This window comes from Atractosteus spatula, chromosome 22 (assembly GCF_055471065.1).
Source record: "Atractosteus spatula isolate fAtrSpa1 chromosome 22, fAtrSpa1.hap1, whole genome shotgun sequence".
In the NCBI taxonomy this organism is placed as follows: Eukaryota; Metazoa; Chordata; class Actinopteri; order Semionotiformes; family Lepisosteidae; genus Atractosteus; species Atractosteus spatula.
The window spans coordinates 4310867-4338096 of NC_142727.1; the positions used below are offsets into that span (position 1 = coordinate 4310867).

Consider the following 27230-nt stretch of genomic DNA (forward strand, 5'->3'; position numbering starts at 1 on the left):
CTGGAACTCTCTCCCCAAGGATATCAGAGAGTCACCTTCTCTAAACTCCTTCAAACCCAGACTCAAAACCTTCTTTAGAAGACGCTTTACTTAACTGGTTCTGTTCATACCCCTCTGCTCCTGCCGTATTCAGTACCCCCACTACTGTCTCCTCTCACTGTGTATTCTCATTGTGCTCATTCTCATTGTTGTCGTTTTATAAAGTGCTTTGAGAAGCTAACCTTTGAAGGTGATGTATAAAATAGTTTATTATTATTTTTTATTAAGCTCAGGAGCAGACTTCACCAGGGTCTGTGTGGCTTTCCCCTGAACCTCAGCTCCGCCCGCTGGATGTTCAAACTGAACAGCTCTGTGGGACTGCAGCTAACCCGCCCCCCACCCCCGCCGCGCTGCTGCCGACGCCGCGGGCCGCTCACCACTCGTAGTCCTGGCGCGTGCAGGAGCAGTTGGTCACGGTGATGGGCCGGTCGAAGTCCTCGCCGTTGAAGCAGGTGGCGTGCGCCGTCCTGCGCTTGAACACGGCCTTCCTGCCCAGCAGGCACTCGTTGCCGCGCTCGTCCGAGGGGGACCACAGCTTGTAGTCGCTCTCCGTGCAGGGCACCCCTGTCGCACGGCCGGGAGAGAGGCACGGGCTGACCGAGCTTCCCCGGGGGGCGCGGACACGTCCGGCCTGTCCTCCGGCCCCCCACCAGGTTTTCCCTCTCCCCTCTCCGCCTACCCCCCAGCCACCCCTCCCACCCTACCGCTATCCTCCTCGCCCCAGTCCCTCGCTATCCCTCTCCACCCCCCACTATCCCCCAGGTCCCCTACTATCCCTCTCCCCCCTCTCTGCACCCCCACTATCCCCCAGGTCCCCCCCTCTCCCTCTCCCCCCGGTCTCCCCTGCTATCCCTCTCCCCCCCGCCCTCACCCAGCACGTCGGAGGCGTTGATCTGCAGGATGAGCCAGCTGTGCGGCCGGTCGGCGTACGAGCCGAAGACGGTGAAGAGCGTGCTCTTCTCCCCCGGCTCCGTCAGCAGGCCGTACACCACCACGCTGCTCTGGGAGAAGGCGAACTCCTTCCAGGTCTCGCCCTCGTTCGTGCTGAATCTGCACACACACACACACACAGGTCCGCTAGCTCTGCTGGTGGCGCCCACAGCTGCCATCGCAGTTCTGGCATTTCAGCGCGGCTCGTCGCTCTGATGTGGCTCTGCAGCTCTGCAGTTTCACATCTAATGGGGTTTGTGGGGCTCAAATGTGCTTTCAGCAAACCTTGTCACTTCGAGCTGTTTATGGCGTTGGAGACGTTATAAGACAAGTCTTTATACGAAGCCTTGTGCCAGTCTCGTGTGCACAAACCGTTTCAGACAACCGGTTTAATCTTAGATCTGCCTAATGAAACGACCGCACACCCCACTTCTAGATCTGCTTTCCATTGCAAAACGGCTCCAGTCAAACGAGCTTCTGTGCTAACCGACGGGCAGGGAACTCCAAGCCTGGCCGGTCCAGCAGGTTTTGAAAGCCTATAACAAAGCAGGCTCTTCAGACTTGGAACAACTGTGTCATGCATGTGATTTGATCCCTGCACTGACGGCGATCAGGGAAGGAGGGTATCAGGTTTCCGGGCTGGGGAAGTCAGCTTTGATCAACACGAGGTGCACAGAGCTCTTACATGGGTGGCACTAGCATGGTCTCACAGAGGACACAGCTGGGTGCAGTAAGAGTTGAACTAGAGATCCCTGCCAACACGCTGAACAACCTTGAGTCCTTGAGGGTCAGTTTCCAATTCAAGAAACGACTTGTTTCACCGATCAACAGCTGCCCCCGGTCGTTCAGAACGGGCAGTTTAAGGGGATCTAGAAAACGCCAGCCGAGCAAGATGGGCCTCTCTGTCGTTTTCCTGGACGGGGTCTCTCCAGGACCAGGGCCCGGTCTACCTGGTCTCGGGGCGAAGGGGGTCATACTCGGAAAACGGGAAGAGGGGAGCTGTAGTGGCGGAGCAGGCGAGGGGGCGCAGACTCACTTCAGATGCGCGGTGGGGCCCCCCTGGGCGATGGCCACCAGTATCCCCCCATGGTCACCCCAGCTGTAATAGTGAGGTCCGGCCAGCGCCTGGGACAACAGCACACGAGCGCAGTCATTACACACATCGCAGAAACCAGAACTCGTCTTACAGTGGGCTACACAAAGAGTGAGAGGGTCAGGACTGCTCTAAGAATAATTCCTTACACTTATACATACATATAGCGCTTTTCTGGACACCCCACTCAGAGCTCTTTACAGGTAATGGGGATCCCCTCCACCCCCACCAGTGTGCAGCCCCACCTGGATGATGCTCCAGTCCTCTCCCCACACACCAGCTCTCAGTGGGGAGGAGAGCAGAGTGATGAAGCCAGTTCAGAGATGGGGGTTATTAGGAGGCCATGACTGGGAAAGGCCAGGGGGAAATTTGGCCAGGACACCAAGGTAACACCCCTACTCAATTTACATCAATTTCCCTACGGGATTAATAAAGTATTATCTATCTACTCTTTTCGAGAAACACCCTGGGATTTTTAATGACCACAGAGAGTCAGGACCTCAGTTTTATGTCTCATCTAAAGTGCGGCACTTTTTTACAGTGTAGTGTCCCCGTCACTATACTGGGGCATTAGGACCCACACAGACCCGCAGGGTGAGCGCCCCCTACTGGCCCCACTAGCTTTCCCAGGAGTCTCCCATCCAGGTACTGGCCAGGCTCACACCTGCTGAGCTCCAGGGGGGGCTGCCAGCTGGGAGCTGCAGGGTGGTCTGGCTGCCGGTCATCACAGCTCTTTTCCATTTCCTAGCATTTCGACCGGGCCGATGTTGGAATCGTTTTGACTTATGCTCTCCGAACACCAATGCCATTTTTACGCAACCTAATTTAATCTCACGTCTTGAGGTCATTTCACCTACGCAGGGGTAACACACTGGCTGTAGTTTCTGTGGTGGAGCCGCAAGGAGGCAGGACTGCCGGTAGTTTTGTTTTGTCCTGGTGCTCATTATTGGACTGGAAACTGCAGAGAACCCACATCACAGAACACACACAGTTTTCCTTTCCTATACCAGCCCCTGGAGTTGTGCTGCAGCAGCTTCCTGGTTTCCAGGCTGCCCAGAAGAGATCCCTGCTCTGACCAGCAGGAGGCGCTGTAAAGCCCGGCTCGCTCACCTCTCTCCACCTCGCCCCCGCGCTGCTGGACACGTACACGTTCGGCTTGTTGGCCAGGCTCCTCCCCACCGAGCCTGCGGAGAGACAGCGGAGGGCCGGGGTGAGGGGGGGGTCAAGGCCGCGACGCAGACGGAGATCAAAGGAGGAGGAAACTGGAAAAAAACCGAACAGGTTGGCACCTCGATACGGGCCGCCCGCCTTCTCAAACAAGGCTGCGAGCGCACCCAAGGGCCCACAGGGGCGCTCTGCGATCCGACGGCAGGCAGGGAGTCACAGCCCTGTGAGCTGAGCCCTGGATCTGGCGGGGGGCTCTGTAGGGGGCGAAACCTCCGCTTGGGGTGCCGTTTTCACGAGCCAAGACAAAAACCGAGTCCCTGCACGCAGTGGCACCGGTAAAGAGAACAAACGACAGGATTCACAGCCTTTAGAAAATGCCGTTCCCCCCGTCTCCAAAACACACAGGTGAGGTGGAAACCGTGACGGTGTGCGCGCCTTCAGTAAACACTGGCGGGACCTGGCCAGGGCACGCAAACATCGCCCGCAGCCAGGGTGACGGCAGCAGGAAAGCACGGCGATTTGTTCCAGCAGCGCGAAGCCGGGGGGGAAGGTCGGGCCTGCGCAGGGGGGGCAGCGAGTTTGCTCACTGGCGAGGTACGTGAAGTTCGGAGCCAGGACTCGGAAACGGCAGCTGTCAGGCGCCATTAACCCCCAGAGCATGAACGCGGTGGGAGCTGCGTCCCAGTTTACTGAAGACTGGGACCCAGACGCCCGGCTTGCGAGACAATAATAATAATAATAATAATTGCTTACACTTATATTACGCTTTTCTGGACACTCCACTCAGAGCTCTTTACAGGTCATGGGGATCCCCTCTACCCCCACCAGTGTGCAGCCCCCACCTGGATGATGCTCCAGTCCTCTCCCCACACACCAGCTCTCAGTGGGGAGGAGAGCAGAGTGATGAAGCCAGTTCAGAGATGGGGGTTATTAGGAGGCCATGACTGGTAAAGGCCAGGGGGAAATTTGGCCAGGACACCAGGGTAACACTCCTACTCTTTTCGAGAAACACCCTGGGATTTTTAATGACCACAGAGAGTCAGGACCTCGGTTTTACGTCTCATCCGAAGGACGGCGCCTTTTTACAGTGTAGTGTCCCCGTCACTATACTGAGGCATTAGGACCCACACAGACCGCAGGGTGAGCGCCCCCTGCTGGCCCCACTAACACCTCTCCCAGCAGCAGCCTCAGCTTTCCCAGGAGTCTCCCCTCCAGGTACTGGCCAGGCTCACACCTGCTGAGTCTCCAGGGGGGCTGCCAGCTGGGAGCTACAGGACGATATGGCTGCTGGCAATGCAGCCCGGCGGTGTGTTGTCTGTCGGGCTGTGGGCGCTACCTACCCGCCGGCTGCCCTGGCACTGCCAGCTGCTCCCGGGGCTGTAATTACAGCGTCTGTGCTGGAGCACCGCGGGGCGCCCCATTCACTGCCTCTCTCCGAGCCCGTCACCTAATAATGATTTAATTGAAGGTTTAAACCGCTTCCCAGCGCGCAGAGTGCACTTCACAAACCAAAAAAAAAAAATCGATGCTCTTGGCGAGGCTGCAGCGCGGGCACCCTCACAGCTGGCATCTCCCCCCCCCCGCTGTGGCAGGAGGGAGCAGGGAGGTTATCAGTGTGCTGGGCCGGTTAGATCAGCTTCCCTGTGAGCGAGAGTGCAAACATGGGCGCCCACACAGGGACACAGACGCCCAGGACTTACCTGCGCAACAGGGTCAAGAACTGAAAGCGGTCACGCGCGGAGCTCTTAAAGGAGAACTGCAATCGCAATTTCTTTTTTTGACAGTATAGGAAAAAAAAAAAGACTTCCAAGATTTGGAATGAAGCACAAAACTGCGAACTTTGTGCAGATTCTGTAAGTCGCCGTGCTGACGCAAACCCCTGGTCTCGCCGCAGGAGAGAGTGTGTGAGCACCGTGACGTGAGGCGGCCCTTCCTGCTCACTAGTCCCGGTATTGCGTGATGTCGTGGGCTGGACGAGCGAGTAAGTACAGGCTCTGCAGCTGATATTTCACTACGCAAAATGTTCCAGCGTGATCTGCAGATCTGAGTTAACCGAGAACACATAGTGGTATCTGTCAGCCAAACGGTCTCAAAATCGAGAACAATATTTCCATTGGATTAAAAGAGATTCACAAGCCTGCTCGCAGAACATGGCGCTGCGCATACCTGCAAATGTAATCTATTCTGTGATGTAAATTGGAGGTTTTACACATGACTGTGTACATTTTACTTTCACTGTGGTTTGAAATGCGCTCATCAATGCCGATCCTTTCTAACCCCGAAACAGGAAAATAGCATTGCAGTCCCCCTTAACACGCCCTGCTCTAGCATGTTCTTAGCGTACAGGTGGAATCAGTAACACCGCAGGTAACATCTGCAGGTTATGTCCGCACATTTCAGAAACAGGAGGCCTTCGAAATCTGAAGCCAATAGAAGGAACCAAGGAAGACACAGGGGCTGTCATGCTCGCACACTCCCTGAACCTCCTGTCACTCCCTCTGCAGGTTACACCCTCATCTCTGCAGTGATCCTATGCAGATAGCCCTATGCTATCACCAACTGCGGCTAAAAAGCTGATCAACACAACATTTGTGTTCTCTCGAATTGACTACTGTAATGCTCTACTCGCTGGGGTATCTAAATCTACTCTGAACAAACTGCAGTATGTCCAAAATTCAGCAGCCAGAATCCTGACCAGGTCTAGTGCAAGTGATCACATTACTCCTATCCTGGAGTCCTTGCACTGGCTTCCGGTCAAATTCCGTGTGGACTTTAAAATCCTCATGCTCACCTACAAGGCTCTGCATGGCTTGGCACCTCAGTACCTGTCTGAACTATTATCGCCCTACTCCCCACCTCGCAACCTTCACTCTTCTAACTCTGGGCTCCTTACTGTCCCCCAAGCCCGTCTACACTGTATGGGTGACAGGGCCTTTTCCTGCTGCGCCCCCAAGCTCTGGAACTCTCTCCCCAAGGATATCAGAGAGTCACCTTCTCTAAACTCCTTCAAATCCAGACTCAAAACCCTCTTCTTCAGAAGAGCCTTTACTGACCTGGTTCCATTCTTCACCCCTCTGCTTCTCTTACTACCACCATCCACGGTCTCCTCTCTATATTGTAATTGTGTTTTATCTTGTGTATTCTTCTTATTTATCGTTGTTGTCATCCTGTAAAGCGCTTTGAGAAGCCACCTTTAAAGGCGCTATATAAAATAAAGTTTATTATTATTATCCTGCAGTTAACAGTTAACGCTCACGTCTGTCCCTGCAGGTGGGGGACCCACCTGTGGCCAGGATGAGGCCGGGGGCCGACTCTTTGGACAGGATGGGCATCCGGGGCAGCTGGAAGTTGAGCAGCTGGCTCCAGCGCTGGGACAGGTGCAGGGAGCAGCCCTTCGCCAGCTGTGGAGAGGAGAGGAGGGCATCAGCGCCACCCGCCACACCAGCGGCGAGCAACAAAGCCGAACACAGCGGTTTGCTCATGCTGGGGGATGCAGAGCTTGACACATCTGTCCATGAAAATGTATTAAAATATACAGAGGGAAGCCAGCTTGAAATACCCAGTGTTGGGGCTTGCGCTATGTACGAGCATCTTTTCAAAAACCGGGGATCCATATTTTTATGATAATTTTCTACACAGTGGGAAACCTAGGCAGGAGTCACCTGCTGCAACAGGTTAAGATTCAGATTGGAAAAAGAAGCAGCAGTCCCAGGAGTATTAATGAGGACAGCCCATTGCTTAAAAAAAAAAGGTATCTAGCACTGCACTGGGTTTGTTTCGCATCCAAAACTGCAAACCGTGTAAAAAAGTACACAAAAATGGTTTATAAAAGAACCTCCAACACACGAACGATGGGTTAATGTTGTGAATGAGATCCGTATAATGGAAAAAATAACTTTTTCTCTCAGATTGCAGGCAGGTTTAGCAAATACTGGGAAACGAATTCAATTTATTTCCCTACAGGGACCTGATTCTAGTTTATGAGAAAATATGCAGTGACATCCATGTGTAGGCTTTTTTGTTGTTTGTTGTGTTTCTTATCAGACAATTGTATTTTTTTTTGTATGGCCCTCCATACCTGCTGGCATAGTGTAAATAGTTCATTTTACATATAAAATGTGGCAGAAATGTTAGATGAAGCCAAATGTTTATTCTGCTGATGTTGTTTGTAAACCCTTTCATCGCTAAATAAAAAGTTTTAAAAAAACCTGCAAACCGCATCTTGGGGCTTTCTGCAAGGGAACACTACCCTAAGGGAACACTAGGGGACAGCAGCGCCTCTCGCGCATCCATTGCCAAAACAGCCTGCAGGGAGGGTCGCTCTCCTTGGTGTGGCAGCAGATCTCGGGGGGGGCTGATCGAGGAGGCTGCTGGTGGCAGCAGATCTCAGGGGGGCTGATCGAGGAGGCTGCTGGTGGCAGCAGATCTCAGGGGAGCTGATCAAGGAGGCAGCAGATCTCAGGGGGGCTGATCAAGGAGGCAGCAGATCTCAGGGGGGCTGATCAAGGAGGCAGCAGATCTCAGGGGGACTAATCAAAGAGGCCGCTGGTGGCAGCAGATCTCAGGGGAGCTGATCACGGAGGCTGCAGATCTCAGGGGGGCTGATCAAGGAGGCAGCTGGAGGCAGCAGATCTCAGGGGGACTGATCAAAGAGGCCGCTGGTGGCAGCAGATCTCAGGGGGACTGATGAAGGAGGCTGCTGGTGGCGGCAGATCTCAGCGGGACTGATGAAGGAGGCTGCTGGTGGCGGCAGATCTCAGCTACCAGCTGCTGAGGGAGCAGCTGCAGCCCAGTTTGACTACGGCTTCCTCGCTCGCCACTCCTCGGTGCCCCTGCTGCTGCTGCTGCTGCAGCTGCTTGCTCTCCCAGCCCTGGAAGACGGCCAAGACAGACAGCACCGCCGTGGCGCGGCGCAGCACGGCAGGGCCCGGCGGATCCGTCAGCGGGGGATCTGGGCTCCGTTCCAGGCAGACGCCCGCCAGGTCTAAGCCACTTCCCTTTCTCGGAAAGCAGAGCCGCTTCAGCAGGCGGAAGCGCATCAGACGCTCACACTTCCCCGCGGGTGTGAACTCAGACGCGCGCCCCCGTGATTTCTTGGAGGGGGATCAGACAGGGTTGATGAACGGAAAACCATCGCCCCACCGTGCCCACCCCCCCTCCCCCAGCCCCCCTCCGCACCTCGCAGTCCAGTGTGCCCCCCAGGCTGTCGGCGGCGGGCGGCTGCAGCAGCTCCCAGGTGCCCCCCTTGTCGAAGGTGATGACCGAGCGCATGTTCTCCTCCGTCAGCGAGCCGTTGGTCAGCGTGGCGATGTAGACCCCCCGCAGCCCCTCCACCCGGTGGATATCCGCAAAGGGCTCGCTCGCAAAATACCTGCGCAACACGCAGAGGCGTGACAACGGGTTGGAGGACCAGTGAGGGACCACCCCCTGCACTGATGCATACTGCAATGCTAACTGCCCGTTAACTGATGGTATTGTTGATTAACAATCACGCTGACCACCCCCTGCACTGACACGCACTGGAAGTGTTAATGCAGCTCGAGTAGGGGCGTAGGCTGCAAAGGAACAAGTAAAGGCTTATAAAAGAAACAACGTTTCAGCTGTGGAGCCTTCTTCGGCTGTCAGAAGGCTCCACAGCCGAAACACTGCGTTTCCTTTCTTCTCTTTTCACCTGGAATAAATCTGTACTTGTTCAATTGATGGCACTGTTTGTTAACCAGCTCCTGCTCTGCAAGACTGCTGAACACAGCCCCTGCATTAATGCATACTGGGATGTTAATTTCTTGTTAATTGATGGTGCTGTTTGTTTAACCAGCTAGTGACTACCCCCTGCACTAATGCACACTGGGATGTTAATTAGTTGTTAATTGATGGCCCTGTTTGTTTAACCAGCTAGTGACTACCCCCTGCATTAATGCATACTGGGGTGTTAATTGCTTGTTAATTGATGGCGCTGTTTGTTTAACCAGCTAGAGACTACCCCCTGCATTAATGCATACTGGGGTGTTAATTGATGGCACTGTTCGTTAACCAGCTCCTGCTCTGCATGACTGCAGACCGCCCCCTGTGCTGACCCGTCTCTCAGCGGCTGGCTGCCCGGTGCCCTGAGCTGAGCCGAGCTGAGCCGAGCCCCGGCACCCCCCCCCCCAGTGGTACCTGATGAGCGAGCTGCTGCCCGGGCCTTCAGGGCTGTAGTACAGCACGTTCTCCAGGGACAGGGAGAAGCTCAGCCCCTCCGCGTCCGAGATGTACAGGTTGGTGACGCTGCCGTTGTGGTTGACGCACACGAACACCTGGTCCTCGGACGCGTCCGCGATGTAGTACTCCTGCGGGGGCGAGAGGCGGGGAAGGACCAGTCACGCACCGGGTCTGCGAGGCGGGGGGGGGGGGGGGGGGGGCGGCCGGCCGGCCGGCGTGGCTCACCGTGATGGGGTGGCGCGTCATGAACTGGGCTGCTCTCATGGGCTGGCGGTTGTAGGAGACCCACAGCTGCACGGAGGACGGCCCGTGGCTTCCCAGCAGGCTCTGAACGGACAAGGGCAGAAACAGGGTGTCATCGGCTCTGCACTCCAACACACTCGAAGCCGCTCCGCCCTGACAGCAGAGGGCATGAGCACTGCAATGTGGTCTGATGCCCGTGGATGGATGACATTTCTTTAATCAGTTCTTTTTTTACGCATTAGTGCAATGGCGCCCTCTGTTTCACTGCTGGCCTGTTTGATCTCCCCGAGCTGGCTCAGCTCACATTTAGTCACCCAGGGGGGATCAGAGAGGATGATCACTGCGCCACACTGCCAACCCCCCTCCCTCTGCCACTGCCTTTTGGCACCACTGCGAGAAGAGCTGGAAAGGCCAGCATTGGCAAAGAGGCTGCAAAACTCTTAGAAGAAGCCACTGACGCGATCTAGTCCTTTGACGATTTGTACAAAAACAGGGCCGAGCACACCCAGAGCGGCTCACTGCCCCGCCCGCGGGGCCTAGCAGTGCCGAACGACTCCACGTTGTTCTCCTGATGGGATCGGTACCGCATGTCATACTGCAGTCCAGCAGCACCGTGAGCCACGTCCGCCAGTACCAGTGCCGGATTTCCCATCAGGCACTGCAGGCACAGTGCCTAGGGCCCACGAAGGAGGGAACCACTAGCGACTAACGAAGAAACGAGCTGAAACAACAGGCTTGCGGTCGACTCTAGGTGCTCCAAAGCACTAATCACACGCTGTCTAGTGGCTGATCCGGACACCAGAAGGATCAAGGTGATGGTCGCTCGACTCGCTCCAGCAATCACGGGGTTTAGCATTAGAAGAGTTTAAGGTGCATCATGTCAATCGACGTCACTCAATTGGCGTTTACCCCTCTTGCTGCACATTTTGGAGAGAAAGTGCCTGGGGCCTACGAACGCCTAAATCCGGCCCTGCTCACTGCAGCTCTCCCACAAACAGAAAGCGTGCCGCACATTTCTCCTGACAGCATCCGGTACGGAATCTTCACTGCACCTAAATCAGGCTGACAGTCATCGCCTGTATCAGCGGCTGCTCACAGCGCGGTTTTGTGAATGCATTTCTGGGTATTTTCCTTTTTTTTTTTTTAAAGGTGCCCACACCGATCTCTCTTCTACAATCTTCAGGAGAGATTTGCTTCGCAAGCGTATTTCGCCAGGGCGGAGTGGTGGCGCTGCGGCTCAGGATCTGCGCCTGTGGCTGGAAGGTTGCCGGTTCAAATCCCACGGCTGGCAGAGGGATCCTACTCCGTTGGGCCCCTGAGCAAGGCCCTTAACCCCCGCTGTTCCAGGGGCACCATACGATGGCTGACCCTGCGCTCTGACCCCAAGCTTCTCTCCCTGTCTGTGTGTCTCATGGAGAGCAAGCAAGCTGGGGTCTGCGAAAAGACGAATTCCTAATGCAAGAAATTGTATAGGGCTAATAAAGAAACATTATCATTATTATCAGATTGTGTATTTCACGAGCAAAAGCAGTCCAATTTAGATTTCCCGAAACAGAAGGCCTTTGACATCTGAAGCCCATAGAAGGAATCAAGGAAGACGCAGGGGCTGTCATGCTCACACAGTTCCTGAAACTGGGTCTGCAATCCTGAATCTCCTGTCAGTCCCTCTGCGTGTTATGTCCTTGCCTCTGCACTAAGCCTGAAGTTTAATACAAGGTCACAACTGAATCTCCAATGCCTTCCCTGAGCTCCTGACTAATAGGATTCCGAGCGATATTTTTTCACACTCCCGAATTCACAATTACTGTAAGTACAGAGTGCCCCCGTACAAGTGGCCTCAATTAAAAATATCATTACCGCCGTGAGCGCGGCGGGAGGCGCGGTTCTACCACGGGGCCGAAGGAGATGCCCTGGGCTCTTGCAAGAAAAGAAGTGTCTTGGTCACAGATACCCCACCCCCTTCTCCGCACACGGCCACAGGAAAGACCCCGCCGAACGTCTGCAGCTCGTCTCGCGGCGATCGGGCTTTACAAAGTCGCTCGACAGAGGGGGAGGGTTTTTACAAATGCAAACTAGCTGCACTCGGCTCCAGATAAACTGGTTTCGGTCTGTGGTTTTGTGGGCGCCAATTTCTATCTGAGCATCTACGGTACAACGAGGAAGGCACAGGTCACGTGTCCTTGATCAAAGTTGGTGCTCTGCAGCAATGCGAAACTTCTTCTTCAGCTGCAGCAGGAGCTCGACGCAGGCAACGCAAGTGGCTTTCTCAGTCTCACACCCTCCATTCAGGGATCTTCACTTCACACGCAGTCCCTAGACCTAGACATGCTGCAGATCACTTGTCTGCACGTGATCACTCCTCCTAATAACCCCCATCTCTGAACTGGCTTCATCACTCTGCTCTCCTCCCCACTGAGAGCTGGTGTGTGGGGAGAGGACTGGAGCATCATCCAGGTGGGGCTGCACACTGGTGGGGGTGGAGGAGATCCCCATGACCTGTAAAGAGCTTTGAGTGGAGTGTCCAGAAAAGCGCTATATAAGTGTAAGCAATTAATAATAATAATAATAATAATATGTGCTGCAGACATGTTAGCATGGCCCCACGTGATCAGGGCTTCTGGAGCTCACAATGCATTTCTGACCTCCACCTTGCCAACTTCGACTACAAGAAATCGAGGGGCTTGAAGACCCCAGAGCTGCATGAGGCAGGATGGATCAGAAAACTTCCGCTCCTGGCCACCGAGACGTTCTTTCGTGCCAGGGTTCGAAACTGTGAAGCGGCCCGCAGGCGGAGCTGTCACAAAGTGTGTATCCTGACCGCTCCGAAACCGGTGGCCCCATCGGGATCCCGAGTGAGAGAGAGAGAGTTTTGCGGCTGGCTGGCTGACAGCGGGCAAATGAGCTCAGTGCCTTTTCCAACCAAGGAGAACAAGCACGGTTTGTTCCCGACCTGTCTGCCTGCCTGCCTTTGAACAGCTAAGCCCCTGCGGATCCTGGATTATATTCAAGAGAAAAATACGAATAGCCGAGTCATCCGGCTCTCGGAGTGCAGCGATCCTTCCGCAGACGCTGGCGGCACAAAAGCTGAGCCGGGGATCCCCTGCCTTCGCGGGGGGGGGGGGGTGGATCAGTACCGCGCAGAACGAAATCTCGCCTCAGCCAGGAAAAAAACCCGAAACGGTATAACTCACTTGACCGCTGATGCCGGGCCTCGAGGAAACGGCATCTTGGGAAGAGTGGACAAGTGCGACAACCCTGCATGTACTGCTTCAGGCTGAAACTATCGACTCAGCCAGGCGTCCGAGGTATCGACTCAGCCAGGCGTCCGAGGTATCGACTCAGCCAGGCGTCCGAGGTATCGACTCAGCTAGCTGTCCGAGGTATCGACTCAGCTAGCTGTCCGAGGTATCGACTCAGCTAGCTGTCCGAGGTATCGACTCAGCTAGCTGTCCGAGGTATCGACTCAGCCAGGCGTCCGAGGTATCGACTCAGCCAGGCGTCCGAGGTATCGACTCAGCTAGCTGTCCGAGGTATCGACTCAGCTAGGCGTCCGAGGTATCGACTCAGCCAGGCGTCCGAGGTATCGACTCAGCCAGGCGTCCGAGGTATCGACTCAGCCAGGCGTCCGAGGTATCGACTCAGCTAGGCGTCCGAGGCATCGACTCAGCCAGGCGTCCGAGGCATCGACTCAGCCAGGCGTCCGAGGCATCGACTCAGCTAGCTGTCTCGGAAGAAGGCCAGGTCCATTCTCAAGGACCCCAGTCATCCCAGTCACAAACTGTTTTCCCTCCTACCGTCCAGTAAATGGTACCAAAGCATTCGGTCCAAGTCCAACAGACTACGGAACAGCTTCTACCTCCAGGCAGTAAGCCTGCTAAATAGCCAACCTGCAGCTCCTTTAGCAAATCACCTGTAATGGCTACATGGACACACAGTTTTCACTGTCTTCAGCATAACTGCACTGCTTGGATATATTGCACACACCATGGACTCATAACAGCTCTACTCATACTGAGTTTTATTCCATTTCTATTACATTTTTTATTATGTGACCTTATTTTCATCACCTCAATTTTGTGATTTTTGCGATTTCTGTGATTCTTGTGAGCTCGCGGAACAGACATTGCATTGGCAGCAACTACCGCTGCGCGCTGAACTGTTGTGCATTTGATCAATAAACTTTGATTGGATTTGAACCTGCAGGCCAGCGAGTTAGAAACGAACCTTCAGTGAGTTCACTGGAGTACCTCGCCCTCCGTGCGGTTTGTCCCCTGCTCTCTATCGCTGACTGCAGGCTGCGGTCTTCCCCGACCACCGTTGTTACCCTCTGCTGACGTTTCCCTTTCCTGTAGCGTGAGGAATCATTCTCGAACCCAAGACAAAGCAAAAGGGGTCGGCTCTGCTGCACCCGGCAGTGAGCCAACGGGAATGAACGGGTTAGGGGGCAGACGGTTCGGGGGTACCACCAGGAAGGGCACTTTTTTGATGCCGAGAGCATCCTTGGCCCGAACATCCAAGAAATCTTGTCATCTGTTACGACCCCAAGTGTAACATTTAGGATAATTCTTTTGGAAGCAGGTGGGTTCTGGTGAGGGACTAGGAAGCGTGATAACAAGGGTAAGGAACTAGAGTAGTCCCAAAGGAAAGAAAATAACAAAGAAAAATGGAGCTGGCTAGGAAGGTGAGGGAAAGCTGACCTGACTGCAAAAGAAAACCCCAAACACACGGTCTTCAGCGTCTTCGACACCCTAACTAACCTCCCCTGACTACCCAAAACCATACAAGACAAATGGCACCCACCCGTACTGAACTGGTGTTACTAATACAAAGTCAACTAAGTGGGTAAAGTGTACCCAACAACCTAAACTAACCTTATACACAAAAGTTCGCACAAAAACACAAGAGAACCAGGAATACAAATAAGGGAGAACGAGAGTGATCAACAGGAGCAGGGTACAAAAGAACACAAAGGTTGAACATGTAACACGATGGGGCAAGGTTATGGCAAAACAAGGATAAACACACAAACAAACGAAAGTACAAAGAAACTAACAAAAAAACCAACAAAACAACAAAGCCGAAGCGATAACCAAAAGCCAAACGAAAGGCCGCTCCTTCCTGAAAACCTCCATGTTAGTTAGTGAATAAGATGTAGTCTGATTGGCTGAGAGGCTGATTGATCATGATGTCATACGGAACAGTGGGCCAATGGGGGAGGGAGAACAATCAAGGGTCAGCAGTGTGGAACATAACAGAAAAACACACACAGACCACACACTGGGACGTAACACATCGTTGACCTAGATGAACCAGGAAGTATCGAAAACGTCCGCTCCCAGCAGTTCGTCGTGAGCGAGAGAAAGGTGACGGCTGGGGCGATGACAGCAGAGGAGCCACAGCGGAAAAGCAGAGAGAAAGACGAATGAATGCACTGAACCCGTCTGAACCCTTTTTACAAAAACTTCAAGTCACATTTTTTAACTGATGCTCAGAATCATCTTGGGAATCATTTTTGTCAGCTCAGATTGCACATCTAAGACCGGCATCTCCTTCTACTATGTACTACCCCCAAACCATCAGACGCATTCTACCCATATTGTGCTCAACAGATGCGTGCCAGCAGAACAGATTAAATAAACATGCCACAGTACAGTGCAATTTTACCGTGACTCACAAGGAGACTTGCACCAAATGCATTCAGCCCTCCTGCAGCTGGGGCCTGTTTCTACGAAGAGCTCGTGCCCAGCAAACCACAAGCCTCACTCAACCCACTTCCTGACCCTGAACGGTCCCATTTACTGCCGTCCGCTGGCGGCGCGGCCCCCTGTCACCTCTGGAGGACCAGACAAAGACACGGGGCCACAGGCCTCCCCTCACGCCCTGGCGGGTTCGGCTAATTTTCCCCTTTGACTCACAACAGAGGCGGGCTCGTGCTCTCCCTCAGAGATGCTCCCCCCCCCCCCCCCCAACACACGAGAAAGGCCACCCGCTGAGACTCTGGGAGAGACGGTTTCCTCTCTCCTTCTGTTCTAGTGCCAGCAGATGCCTTTGGTGCCGGAGCAACCAAAGATGGTTCTCAAAAGCCACAGGGAAGGGCTGTGGTTTGTGAGTAAATAGCCATAAACCTGGCACAGTCCCCAGTTAAAGCCGGCGTTGGATCCGGGGTCTTTGGTGATCAGCAGGATTAGAGAAGCGACTGTAGGGCCCCATCCCTAGGGCGATTTCAAATCCCTTTGTCCGAAAGGTCCAGGATTTCCACCCATCCAGTACCTGATCACTTAATTCCATCATCTCCAGCCCTTCACAGTGCAATCAGAACACGCACACGTACAGGCCCTCAGACAGACGAGGAGGAGATCGGGTCTTACGAGCAAAGGGAGAGGAGTGCGGGTCGAAGAAGGAATGCAGCGCTCAGGGTCCTTGAAGGTGCAGGGACATGGCGCGATAATCGGGGCGGGCCTGGCAGCCTGCAGTGGCGGGCTGGCCACAAGCCCACTGCGTGCTCGCAGTGTGGGCAGCGTGGGGGCGTGGAGTGGCCAAGGGCTGGTGCCCTTGCAGACACCCACAGAGGAAGGAGATGAAAGGGCTACGCATCAAAAAAGAAACAGCCCGAGTCACTTTGGGAAATGCGCAGCACACACACACGTATACATTGCACTGATCACCCAGAGGTATTTGTCCAGCAACCTCGTTCATCGTATCTACTGCAGAAAGCGCCCTGCCATTTAGCTGTTTACACTGGCAACACTGGGGAAAAAAAAAAGGCTGTACTTGGAAGTATTGCAGTAAATCACTAAGCCAGCAGAATCCATAGACTCTTGGGGGACGAGAAAACCTCTCAGAGTGGGAGCTGTTCTTCTCGAGAAGGATCAAGGATGAAGGCCCCCGATAGGTCAGAGCGGTGAGGATCAAAAGATCGCTCCAAGCCCATAATCCCCCGCTTCACCTCTTCCAGCCCATAAGCCCCTGCTTCACCTCTTCCAGCCCATAAGCCCCTGCTTCACCTCTTCCAGCCAGGATCGTCTTTTCCAGGGATTTCAGGACTATTAGCTCCCAAAAGGCCAGCAAATCCACAACGATTCCTTCAGCCGCCGCCCACCGGCTCTCAAAAGACTTTTTTCAGATCCCTCGGTTAATTCATCGATTTCGGTTTTTCAGCCCTTCCCCTGAGCCATCGGCCTGCTTGGACGCTCCCTCGCGCCCGCTGCTCCCTCTCCAGCGTCCTTCCTCCTCACTCACCCCTCATGCTCCTGTTGCTCCCTCGTTCTGCCGCACACCCGGCGGGAGAATTCTGCTCGATACCGTATATCCGTTTATGGATCTCGTATGATGCATTTCTCGATAATGGCTCACCCCCTTGTTTCATCACAGCTATATTTGGAACCCTCGAGCCCTTTCCCGTAAAAGAAAACAGGCAAGAAAACGCCACAGGCCTGCTGCCTATTGTATGATGGAGAAGACATCTACTACCGTCTCTGTGATGGAACTCCGGCTGTCCGAGTGACGGTAGGCCACACTAGAGTGCCCCTTGACTCGTGAAGAGGCAGAGCCACTGTGCAGCTGCTCTGTCTTGGCACGTCTGCTCTATGGGGCCGAGAGCCGACAAGCCAGCGCCAGCTCCTGCCCGTGAGTCTCTCCAGCGGCCGGCCATGAGATCACTTTATTGGCCCCTATACAATTCCTTGCATTAGGAATGTGTCTTTTCGCAGACCCCCAGCTTGCTCTCCGTGAGACACGCAGACAGGGAGAGAAGATTGCCGGTTCAAATCCCGCGGCCGGCAGAGGAATCCGACTCCGTTGGGCCCCTGAGCAAAGGCCCTGAACCCCAACTGCTCCAGGGGCGCCCTACGAATGGCCGACCCTGCGCTCTGACCCCCAGCTTCTCTCTCCCTGTCTGTGTGTCTCCTGGAGAGCAAGCTGGGGTCTGCGAAAAGACAAATTCCTAATGCAAGAAATTGTATAGGGCCAATAAAGTGATCTTATCTTATCTAAGCCACACCAAGCAATCACAGTAGAGCCTATTCTAATAATGCCAGGAGAGAAGAAACAAACACAGATTTAGCATGGGGGCAGTGGGTACTTAGAAGTATTTCGGTAAAGGAGAAACCCAAATGGGGAGAGGAAGCTTCTCACAGTGAAGGATAAAGCAGAGAGGAGTTGCTCTGCCCACTTTGCCTGGCAGCGATTCCCACGAGTCCTGAATCTAGAGAGCAGACCCCCCCTGCCAAGACATCCCCGGGCTAACTACAAGCAGAGCGCGTTGCTCCTTGCAGCCTGGAGATATTGGACAATAGGAGACGTTCGTATTTCACAGGCGTGCGTCCTGGGCGGTCTTCCGTTCGACCACTGCCATAAATTTCTTTAAGCAGCGACCGAGCGGTACTAATCAGGAAGGCCACCCTTTCTCCTGTCGTTTGCCCGGCTCTGAGGCAGAACTGCAGTACAATAAAAAAGCCGACTTAACGAAAGCCAGGAGCGAGAGGATGTGCGCTGCTCCCCAGTCCATCCTGAAAAACCACGCCGCGGTTTTCCGAAAGATCTCGGAAGGGGCGCCCCCAGAATTAAGAGGGAAGGTCCGAGCTTCTCGTGCGGCTGAAGGACTGGTCGACCGGTCCCGGCAAAGAAGAAATATCCATTTGGCACGTTTTAATCGGTGCATCTGTAAAACGCGTGGGTCTCGGTCATTTAACGTGCTCATAACCGAGGTTAGAGTAGTTCAGGTGGGGAGCCGCGTCAGCAGGCGTAGGCCGCAAAGGAACGGTTGATGGGTTTATTCCAGGCTGAGAAGAGAAGAAAGAAAACACAACGTTTCGGCCGTGGAGCCTTCTTCGGGTGTGAGAAAGACAGGGCAGTAAGCAAAGGTAATAATCTAGGTTAATTTGCTAGGCACTAAAGAAACCTTCCCAAATATACAGCCTTTCAGGAAAAGGAGGACACGCTTGGGACACGCTTGGCAGCACATATTACACACAATGCTCTCCTCTCCCTCCCTCTTGAGAGATATAATTTGCTGTTGCCAGGCTGCTGGCTGGTACAGTAAAGGTACAGTATATTCACCAGACATGCTTCCCAGAAAGAGCATAAACTGCTTTTCCCAGGCCTTTTTTTGGCCACTCAGGCACGGACAGACTGGCAAAAGTGTTAGTCACAGGTGGGCCGCTGAGGGTCACCCCACTAAGAAGGGGGCTCTGCCATCGCTGACCTGCCCCCCAGCGACGTGGCCGGCCCGCACCACTGACCGCTGACCGCGCTGAAGCACGAGATGACCCGATCACCACGACGGGTCAATATGTGTGATCGCAAACTGCACAACGATAAAAGCCCGCAGGTCAGACTCGGGACTACGACGCAGCTGGGCAGGTTTTCCCCAGGGCAAAGCACAATGATCTGAAAGAATCGGCTCACCTGCTAATTGGCTTCCTCCCACTCGGCACTCAGTTAAATCATTCAGCCCTTAAACAGAATCCTAATGACCGGCCTCGTCTGAACTCTGAATCATTTTCAGTTTCTAAACACGCTGGCGGTTCGCCTTTTAACCAATGAACTTCTTAAGTAACTGATCTCTGAGGTGGGAAAAATAAACTCTGCAAAGGTTCTCACCAGGCGAACTGTTGGCCCCAATAAGGATGAGAGTCAAGAGCTCACCTGCCACAAAACCTCACAGTCTTGGGCGTCCACAGGACCAGAACTAGGAACCCCTGCCCCGTACCGCTGTTCAGAGCTCCCCTGAGGGGGAGTCGTGGCTATCTGTCACACCGAAGAGCACAGAGACCTGTTGGCAACTGGTCACCCTGCAGAGGAACTGGGACCCCCAAGCACAGCCCTGAGCACCTCTGACTGCTCTACACACAGAGAGACATCAAAATAGCACCAATGCTGATCGTAACAGTAGAGCAAAAGGAGCTCAAATTCACAGTCTATTGCTTTTATTTTTCCCTGACATATTCAATACTGGGAACCTGCCTCTGTGCAAGACAATGTCTGTTTCCATTATACGACTCCACTTCCAGATGCCCAGATTCCAGATTCCTGTACCTGCAACGAGCTTGTATTGTTGAATTTCACTGCACACTGGAATCAATGATGAGCACAGCCCAGCGACGTAACCACCCATAAAATAAAACCAGCCTTGATTACAACGACAGCACGCGTGAAATACTTCCTTCATTTCCTCTAATACTACTGGGTTATGAAAGGTATTTTACGAACTGCTTCCTGGATCACTAGTAGTTCATTAATTATTTTCCGTTCATGCACTGTCTTGGAAATAGTCCCTAATTGGCCAGAGTTTTTCTTTGCTGAAAATTGCATCGATCGACACTTTTTTTTCCATTTGGAGAGCTACTTATTGAAGCAATCAGAGACCCTGTTTGTCTCCTGCTGCGTCAAATCTATCAGTGTCACCGCTTTATTTGCAGAATCAGCCTTTGCAGAGTGTTTCTGAATTACCCGTGCTCTCTACTATGTGCATAAAATCATTCAATAAAAAAATCTATAATTAACCGGGCTCCATTTTCACAGGCAGACAGTTGATACGCTGTGCTGCCCAATGGTTAACTATTATAACATGAATCAAGGGTCACTGATCAGGGAAAACAAAGTGTAACCAGAACAAGCAGAGCCAGGACCAAAATAAACAAGACATATCTGAATCATACTCAAACATGGGCAAGCAGACACATGGGTAAACTACCGGGGAGTGCATTTCAGGCGCTCTTTACACAAAGGGTTGTGGGAGCCTGGAACAAGACGCCCAGCTGGGGTTTTGAAGCCGATACCCCGGATGCAATAAATAAATCAATTGCTTAAACATATATAGCGCTTTTCTGGACACTCCACTCAAAGCTCTTTACAGGTCATGGGGATCCCCCTCCACCTACACCAGTGTGCAGCCCCACCTGGATGATGCTCCAGTCCTCTCCCCACACACCAGCTCTCAGTGGGGAGGAGAGCAGAGTGATGAAGCCAGTTCAGAGATGGGGATTATTAGGAGGCCATGACTGGGAAAGGCCAGGGGGAAATTTGGCCAGGACACCAGGGTAACACCCCTACTCTTCGAGAAACACCCTGGGATTTTTAATGACCACAGAGAGTCAGGACCTCGGTTTTAGGTCTCATCCGAAGGACGGCGCCTGTTTACAGTGTAGTGTCCCCGTCACTATACTGGGGCATTAGGACCCACACAGACCACAGGGTGAGCGCCCCCAACTGGCCCCACTAACACCTCTTCCAGCAGCAGCCTCAGCTTTCCCAGGAGTCTCCCCTCCAGGTACTGGCCAGGCTCACACCTGCTGAGCTCCAGTGGGGCTGCCAGCTGGGAGCTGCAGGGTGGCATGGCTGCCGGCTGCCGGCCCTGATGGTTCTTGCGCCCAGCCCCCCGCCTCATCGCGCCCCCGGAAACTCACCACGTTCCTGGTGGCGAACATGTACTTGTCGCGCAGCTGGAAGGAGTCCACCCGGTCCAGGATGAGCCGGCGGTTCGGCTCGCTCTGGAAGAAGTCGGTGCTGCTGAGGACGCTGGAGGTGTGCAGGGGCTCGTGGCGCTGGACAAACACGGTGGTGGGGGCATCGTAGGGCTCCACCCCCCTGCGGGACAGGGACAGACACAGGGGTGACCACGGGCTGCACGGCCGCCCCGACTCCCCACCCACGCAAAAAGGCCAGGCTCTTGGGCCGACGGCCTCAAACTAACACTTCAAGGAGTCTGGCCCAAATCTGGTGTGATTAATCGTCAACTGTGGGTAAGTGTGAGACGATGCCCGTGAAATGAATAAATGAATCCAAGCCCCCCCACTCTCAGGCTGGCCTGTGAAACCAGGCAGTGCAGAGGAGTGACCCTGAAGAGTCTGGGGTGGGGTGATGGGGGGGTCCCAGGTGACTCCCCCCCCCCGACTTACAGCCAGTGCGTGTGTGCATAGGGGTTCTGGGGGGGCTACCACCCGAAACTGAATTTAAATCCAGGTCAGGGCTGTGCCCCCAGCAGTGCAGGCAAAACCAGACGGAAACGGTGACGAAGGAGCATGCCTTCTTCACAGGAGCGCTTCAGATGAGATCAGGCACCTCCTTCCTGCTTCCTCAGCGTGCCTGATCGCATCTGAAACTGCGAGAAGGCGGCAGCAGCAGCAGCAGCAGCACGTATGTCCTTCTGAACACCTACTGAAACCAGCTGGGGGGATCTGCAGCCTCGCCTCCTTTGCATGGCGCGAAAAAGGCGAAAAAAAAAAGGACACGAAGACAGAGCTGCTCTCGCTGGGCTTGTCTTTATTTTGTCAGCACAGACGAGCGCCGGTTCCGAGAGTAGAGGATGAGGTCGCCTGTCCCCTCTTCTCTCCCTCTGCTCGTGCCCATTGCAGTACTCGGCGCGGGGAATGAGCTCAGCCCGGTCTTGAGGGCCGCCGACGTTTATCAACGCACTTGTCTTGCCGAACGGCGGGCCTCTTAATTTTAAAACGGCTGCCGATCTTGACAGTACTGATGCAGATGCCCGCCCGGCCTCCTGGGCTCGCACCTCCAGCTCTCCCAGTCGGCTGGGTCACCAGGGCGGGGATCTGCACGCGCACGTTCCGCACTGAGGCCGAACACGCCACCCCCGTCTTCCCAGATGCCCCGGGCTACAGCTTCTGCAAGGTGGAGCTCCAAGTGGAGCTGCTGAGCAGAGCCACTCTCGACCTTATTCTGAGCCAAAGAACCCTGACGGCTCTTTTTAGTCGATAAATCATTAACAGAGCACGTACGACTACGCTGATGTTACAAAAATAATAATAATGATTCCTCACACTTCTAGAGCTCTTTTCTGGACACTCCACTCAGAGCTCTTTACAGGTCATGGGGATCCCCTCCACCCCCACCAGTGTGCAGCCCCACCTGGATGATGCTCCAGTCCTCTCCCCACACACCAGCTCTCAGTGGGGAGGAGAGCAGAGTGATGAAGCCAGTTCAGAGATGGGGGTTATTAGGAGGCTATGACTGGTAAAGGCCAGGGGGAAATTTGTCCAGGGGTTACACCCCTACTCTTTCAGAAACACCCTGGGATTTTTAATGACCACAGAAAGTCAGGACCTCGGTTTTACGTCTCATCTGAAGGACGGCACCTTTTTTACAGTGTAGTGTCCCCGTTACTATACTGGGGCATTAGGACCCACACAGGGTGAGCGCCCCCTACTGGCCCCACTAACACCTCTTCCAGCAGCAGCCTCAGCTTTCCCAGGAGTCTCCCATCCAGGTACTGGCCAGGCTCACACCTGCTGAGCTCCAGTGGGGCTGCCAGCTGGGGGCTGCAGGGTGATGTAGCTGCTGGCAAAACCAAAAAAACACCACCGAGCTGGTTCATCTCTCTCTTCAGAGACCTTCCACAGACGACGTGAAAGGAGCTCTCAATTCGTCGCTCCGGGCAGCAGGATGTCACAGGGGGACAGCGCGCTCCCCAGCCAGCTGTGTCTCACAGAGCACGGCACACAGGCGCTTTCACAGGCCTGGAGAAAACACGATTAGCGCTCACTGGAAATGCATAGCAACCAGAGGGACAATCGAAACGCATTAACGGGGAATTTATCTGCAAATCTTTCTGCTGTTAATTGATCCCGTTTTAATGAGTCTCGTTGTCAGATGAGCAGGGCATGGCAAACAGCCTTCCGGGCAGAACAACTACAGGAGATTAACAAACACTGGCCCAGTAGCACTTCTTTCATCTTCCGCCTGTTACAGAGCGAAAAGCCCATTACTGCTTTGTTTTTTCATGATCAATTCCTTAGGGTTTCCCGAAGGATAAGTGGGAGATCATCACGGATGGGGCACCACAGCTCGAAGTTTCAATCCTGCCCCCCCAAAAAAAACTCTTGCCAGGATGCAAAAGGACTTTGGGATGGATCCCCCAGATCCAGGACAAATTGGGGGGTCTGGATGGTTTTGGATCAGTTGTTCCCAGCCCCGGTGCAGGAGGGTTACTGTGTCTGCAGTTCCCAACGAGCTCTCCATCACCGGTGCTAAATGATTCTCTTTGTGTGGCAAACGTCCGCTACCAGGGGCACGAAAATTCCTCCTTTTAATTCTAATACATCGGGAAAGAACAACAACCAAACTCACCAGAAGTAGGCTTTGACGTGCTCCTGAATCAGCACCCAGGTCTCGCCAAAGTCGTCCGACTTCCACAGCTTCAGCGGGGCGAGGAGAGGAGAAAGGAGGGTTAAACTCTGCTGGCTTGCTTTCCAGAGCTGCAGCTAACAGTCCCGAAGGAAGGGATTTTGTCTGCATGCGGGTCTAGTTGTGAAACATCCCCATCGGGAGTTTAGCACAGAGGATGGGAGTTCAGTACACAGGGAGGGAGAAGCATCTGTGCTACAGCAAGCGTGAAGGTTACAGTTTAGCATGTGGATTCAGCAGGAGTTCACAGCTCCTACCACTATATGGGTACAGTGTAACATTGATTCTGCCAGCAGACTCCATCAGCGCGTAGGGCCGCGTTACCACTGAAGCTGTCTAAGGAGAGACCAGCCGCAGAGCAGCAGGGGGCATGAGCTGGGCCACGAACAAGCCGGCCCCTTGTCCTGTCGGGGAGCGCGCTCACCTGCTTGCTCGGGTGGGTGCTGTCGTAGCCCAGCACCAGGTTGGGCATCTTGCTGTGAAGCAGCAGGTCCGTGGGCCGGAAGGGGGCCAGGATGCCCCGGATCGTGCGGCAGAAGTCGAAGGTGTTCCACAGATAGCCGTTGGTGGTGTCCGCAAAGAGGTACTGGGAGAAGAGGAGGGGGGGGGGAGCGGGGTGTGATTAACCTGGAACCCAAAGCATCTGGAGAAAACCCATGCGGGGGCAGCAAGAACATGCAAACTCCACCCAGAAGGTCCCCCCCCCCCCCAGAGACCCCAAGACCTACAAGGCAGCAGCAGCGCCAACCATCACTCTACCGTGTTGCCAAACATGTTCTTTCCTTCTTCCTGCCCTCATGTGTGCCTTTCCTACCCGGATGAGAAAACGAATCCGCACACTTCTCCCTCCAAAGGGATGTGCAGACTCCCGCTCAGAAAACCGCCCTGGAAGAACAACCGATTCGCCTCACTCGGGCTTCTGGGTGAATCAGGTTGCTGGCAGTTCTAAGGTTTTGCACGTGGCCCCGCGTGCGGACAAGCAGCTAAGGCACACAGAGCCGGGCCCTCACCCTCTTGTTGTCCGCTGGGCTTTGGTAGAACTTGGCGATGACCTGCTTGCGGCCTGCTTTGTCACCCGTCAGCTGGAACTTGTGCGAAATCAGCTGGAAGGAGGCGCCATAATCGTAGGAAACATAGACCTGCCAAAAGGACACAAGAGAGACAGTCAAGAGCAGCAATGAAAAAGGCCCGAGTCTTTTACAGCTGAGGCGAAAAAGACGGATGACAAGGGAATCAGGGATGTTATTCTCTGATCCCAAGCGTGGATACTTCAGCCGACACTTAGAATGGGACCAGTACCCACAGACTGGAGATTGGAGATGTACTGTAACACCGATGTATATGGAGGACAGACTTGAATTGGGAAACCAGAGACCAGTCTCCGTTCGGTCACAGGTAAAGTCTTGGAACTGACAGGCAGAGGTACATCAGATTAAACTGTGGTATTTTATAAGACAACCAACATGGAATTGGAAGGGTAGTTCAGTAGAATTCTTCACGACAGCAGCAATGACAGAAGGCAAAACTAACATATACAAAATCATATATTTTGACTTCCTCTTAGAAGGTTGATTCTCAAACTAAAAAGCCACAGGAACCCGAGATAATGTATGTGCATGGATCACGAACCAGTTAACGAACAGGAAACAATGCATTATCTTAAGAAGCACAACTCCTAAGTTGCCAGATGTTAGTGGCGTGCAGCAGGGACCAATTTTTGGACCCAGTGTCCTTCCTGATCTATGTCACTGATTTTGGTTTGGATACATCCAGCAAACTTCTGCAAACTTAATCTTGCAGATGTGATAAAAATCTGGGTGTTCATGTAGATTATTCTATGTCAAGGCCCGGGAGTCTGAAAATAGTGGCGTGTTTCAGTTGAACCTATGAGAGCACAATCGTTCAGAGCACAAGCGTCTGCATCAGGCCACTCAAGGCCAAACTCTACTGCACATTACTGTGCGCCGGCTCTGCCGTCGTCCTCGACTCCTTCGGCACGCTTCGTCTTAACCCACGTCAAGGCCGTTCAGCTGCACTGGCCGGGCAGCAGTGAAAGCCGTTTCCCTTTAAGAAGAGCTTCAGTTATTTCAGCTTGACGTTCGCCGAGTCCTGCAATTCGCAATAAAGCTGCAAGGTCAGGGAGAGGTGACGGAGGCTGGGAGCAGATCCTCTCTAACACTCTCGCAACTGGAGGAGCAGATTGCACTTTCACTGCAGATCAGGCAGAGAGAGAGGAAGGGCGTTCGGTCAGGTAGCGTTTGAAGGTCGCAGAAAAAAAAAAATCAGTGATCCTTTATTAACCTTTGAATTCGTTTTCTTCACTATCTCAAGGTCCTATTTATCCAGACGCACCACATGGCCGCCTATACTTGCAGGGTCTTGGAAGGCTGCCTGAAGTCTGCCTGAGCAGACAGAAGCTCTGTATATGTGGCGGCCGGGGGACGCCCGCCCCACTTTCTCCCTGTCCAGCCCAGGGTGAGATTTTAGCGGCCGTGGGGGGCGAAATGGCAGCTGGCACGCTCGGCGGCCCCAGGCGGGACGTGCACCGCGGCGCTGATGAAAGCAGGAGCAGCTCTGATGCGCGGCGCGGCGTGCTGCTTGTTTTCAGGCACCCCACGGGGCAGCCCCGGAGGAAGGGCTCGGCAGGACCCCTGCAGCACTGCTAACGAGAGGGTCCTGCTCATTTCGGATGGGAATAATGTGCTGTCCAGGCAGTCTATTTTCAAGGTGAAGCGCCCAGTTTGCATTGCCACCCGATGAGAAACAACAATCAGTCTTACTTTAGCTTCATACGCTCGTGATATACTGCTGATTACTGGCAGAGCCTAAACGTTATTGACAGATGATAGGGCAGATCAATGTAAAAACCTCAGAGACCAACTCATAGCTGATTCGAGCCTCAGTGATGCCAGGGGACAGCTGTCATCTGCGGCAACCAGCTGATCCAGGTGTTAGTAAATAATTAGTCAGCCCGGTGCTCTGTACAACAGCCGTGCACTGGAGCGACCAGCTTAACCCTCTGCTTCTGTCCTGGTTGGGAGGGAATGGAATGGTGTGGTGTGGGTGAATGGAATGGCTTTTCAATCGAACTGTCTGAAAGACGGCACCCCCTATAGTAGCCCAGCCAGCGCACTGGGGTAACAGCTCCCCCGTCCCAGGACTGAGAGATCACAAGCCCGTGACCTCTCTCCTGCCGGAGGTCCAGGGTGTGCCGCTCACGAGCCCAGCCCGTTCGTCTCGGCCACGGGCGCCTGGACCGCCAGCTCCGAGCCGCAGCTATTGCACAGCTGTGTGCACAGACAGCTGGGGGAAAGGGGGGGGGGGGGCACCCTGTGGCAGCAGGGTTCCAGGACTTTGTCGAAGGGGAGATGGGTTTCTCTTCAGGGCTGTGACCATGTGATCACCTCCTCCCATCCCTGCG

The 27230-nt window shown here is 54.0% G+C and overlaps 1 protein-coding gene across 1 annotated transcript in view; it reads right to left on the reverse strand.

Moving 5' to 3' along the window:
* The window catches only part of sorl1 (sortilin-related receptor, L(DLR class) A repeats containing), a 73120-nt gene that overhangs the window by 29360 nt on the left and 16530 nt on the right, over positions 1 to 27230 (reverse strand). The window contains exons 3-14 of the mRNA XM_088939599.1: positions 24820 to 24948; positions 24234 to 24395; positions 23753 to 23820; positions 21076 to 21256; positions 9653 to 9754; positions 9386 to 9555; positions 8408 to 8600; positions 6513 to 6630; positions 3173 to 3246; positions 2006 to 2094; positions 911 to 1089; positions 417 to 603 (exon numbers count right to left, since the gene is read on the reverse strand). Coding sequence (XP_088795725.1) covers positions 417 to 603; positions 911 to 1089; positions 2006 to 2094; positions 3173 to 3246; positions 6513 to 6630; positions 8408 to 8600; positions 9386 to 9555; positions 9653 to 9754; positions 21076 to 21256; positions 23753 to 23820; positions 24234 to 24395; positions 24820 to 24948 — 1652 coding nt within the window. The remainder of the gene's footprint in view (positions 1 to 416; positions 604 to 910; positions 1090 to 2005; positions 2095 to 3172; positions 3247 to 6512; positions 6631 to 8407; positions 8601 to 9385; positions 9556 to 9652; positions 9755 to 21075; positions 21257 to 23752; positions 23821 to 24233; positions 24396 to 24819; positions 24949 to 27230) is intronic.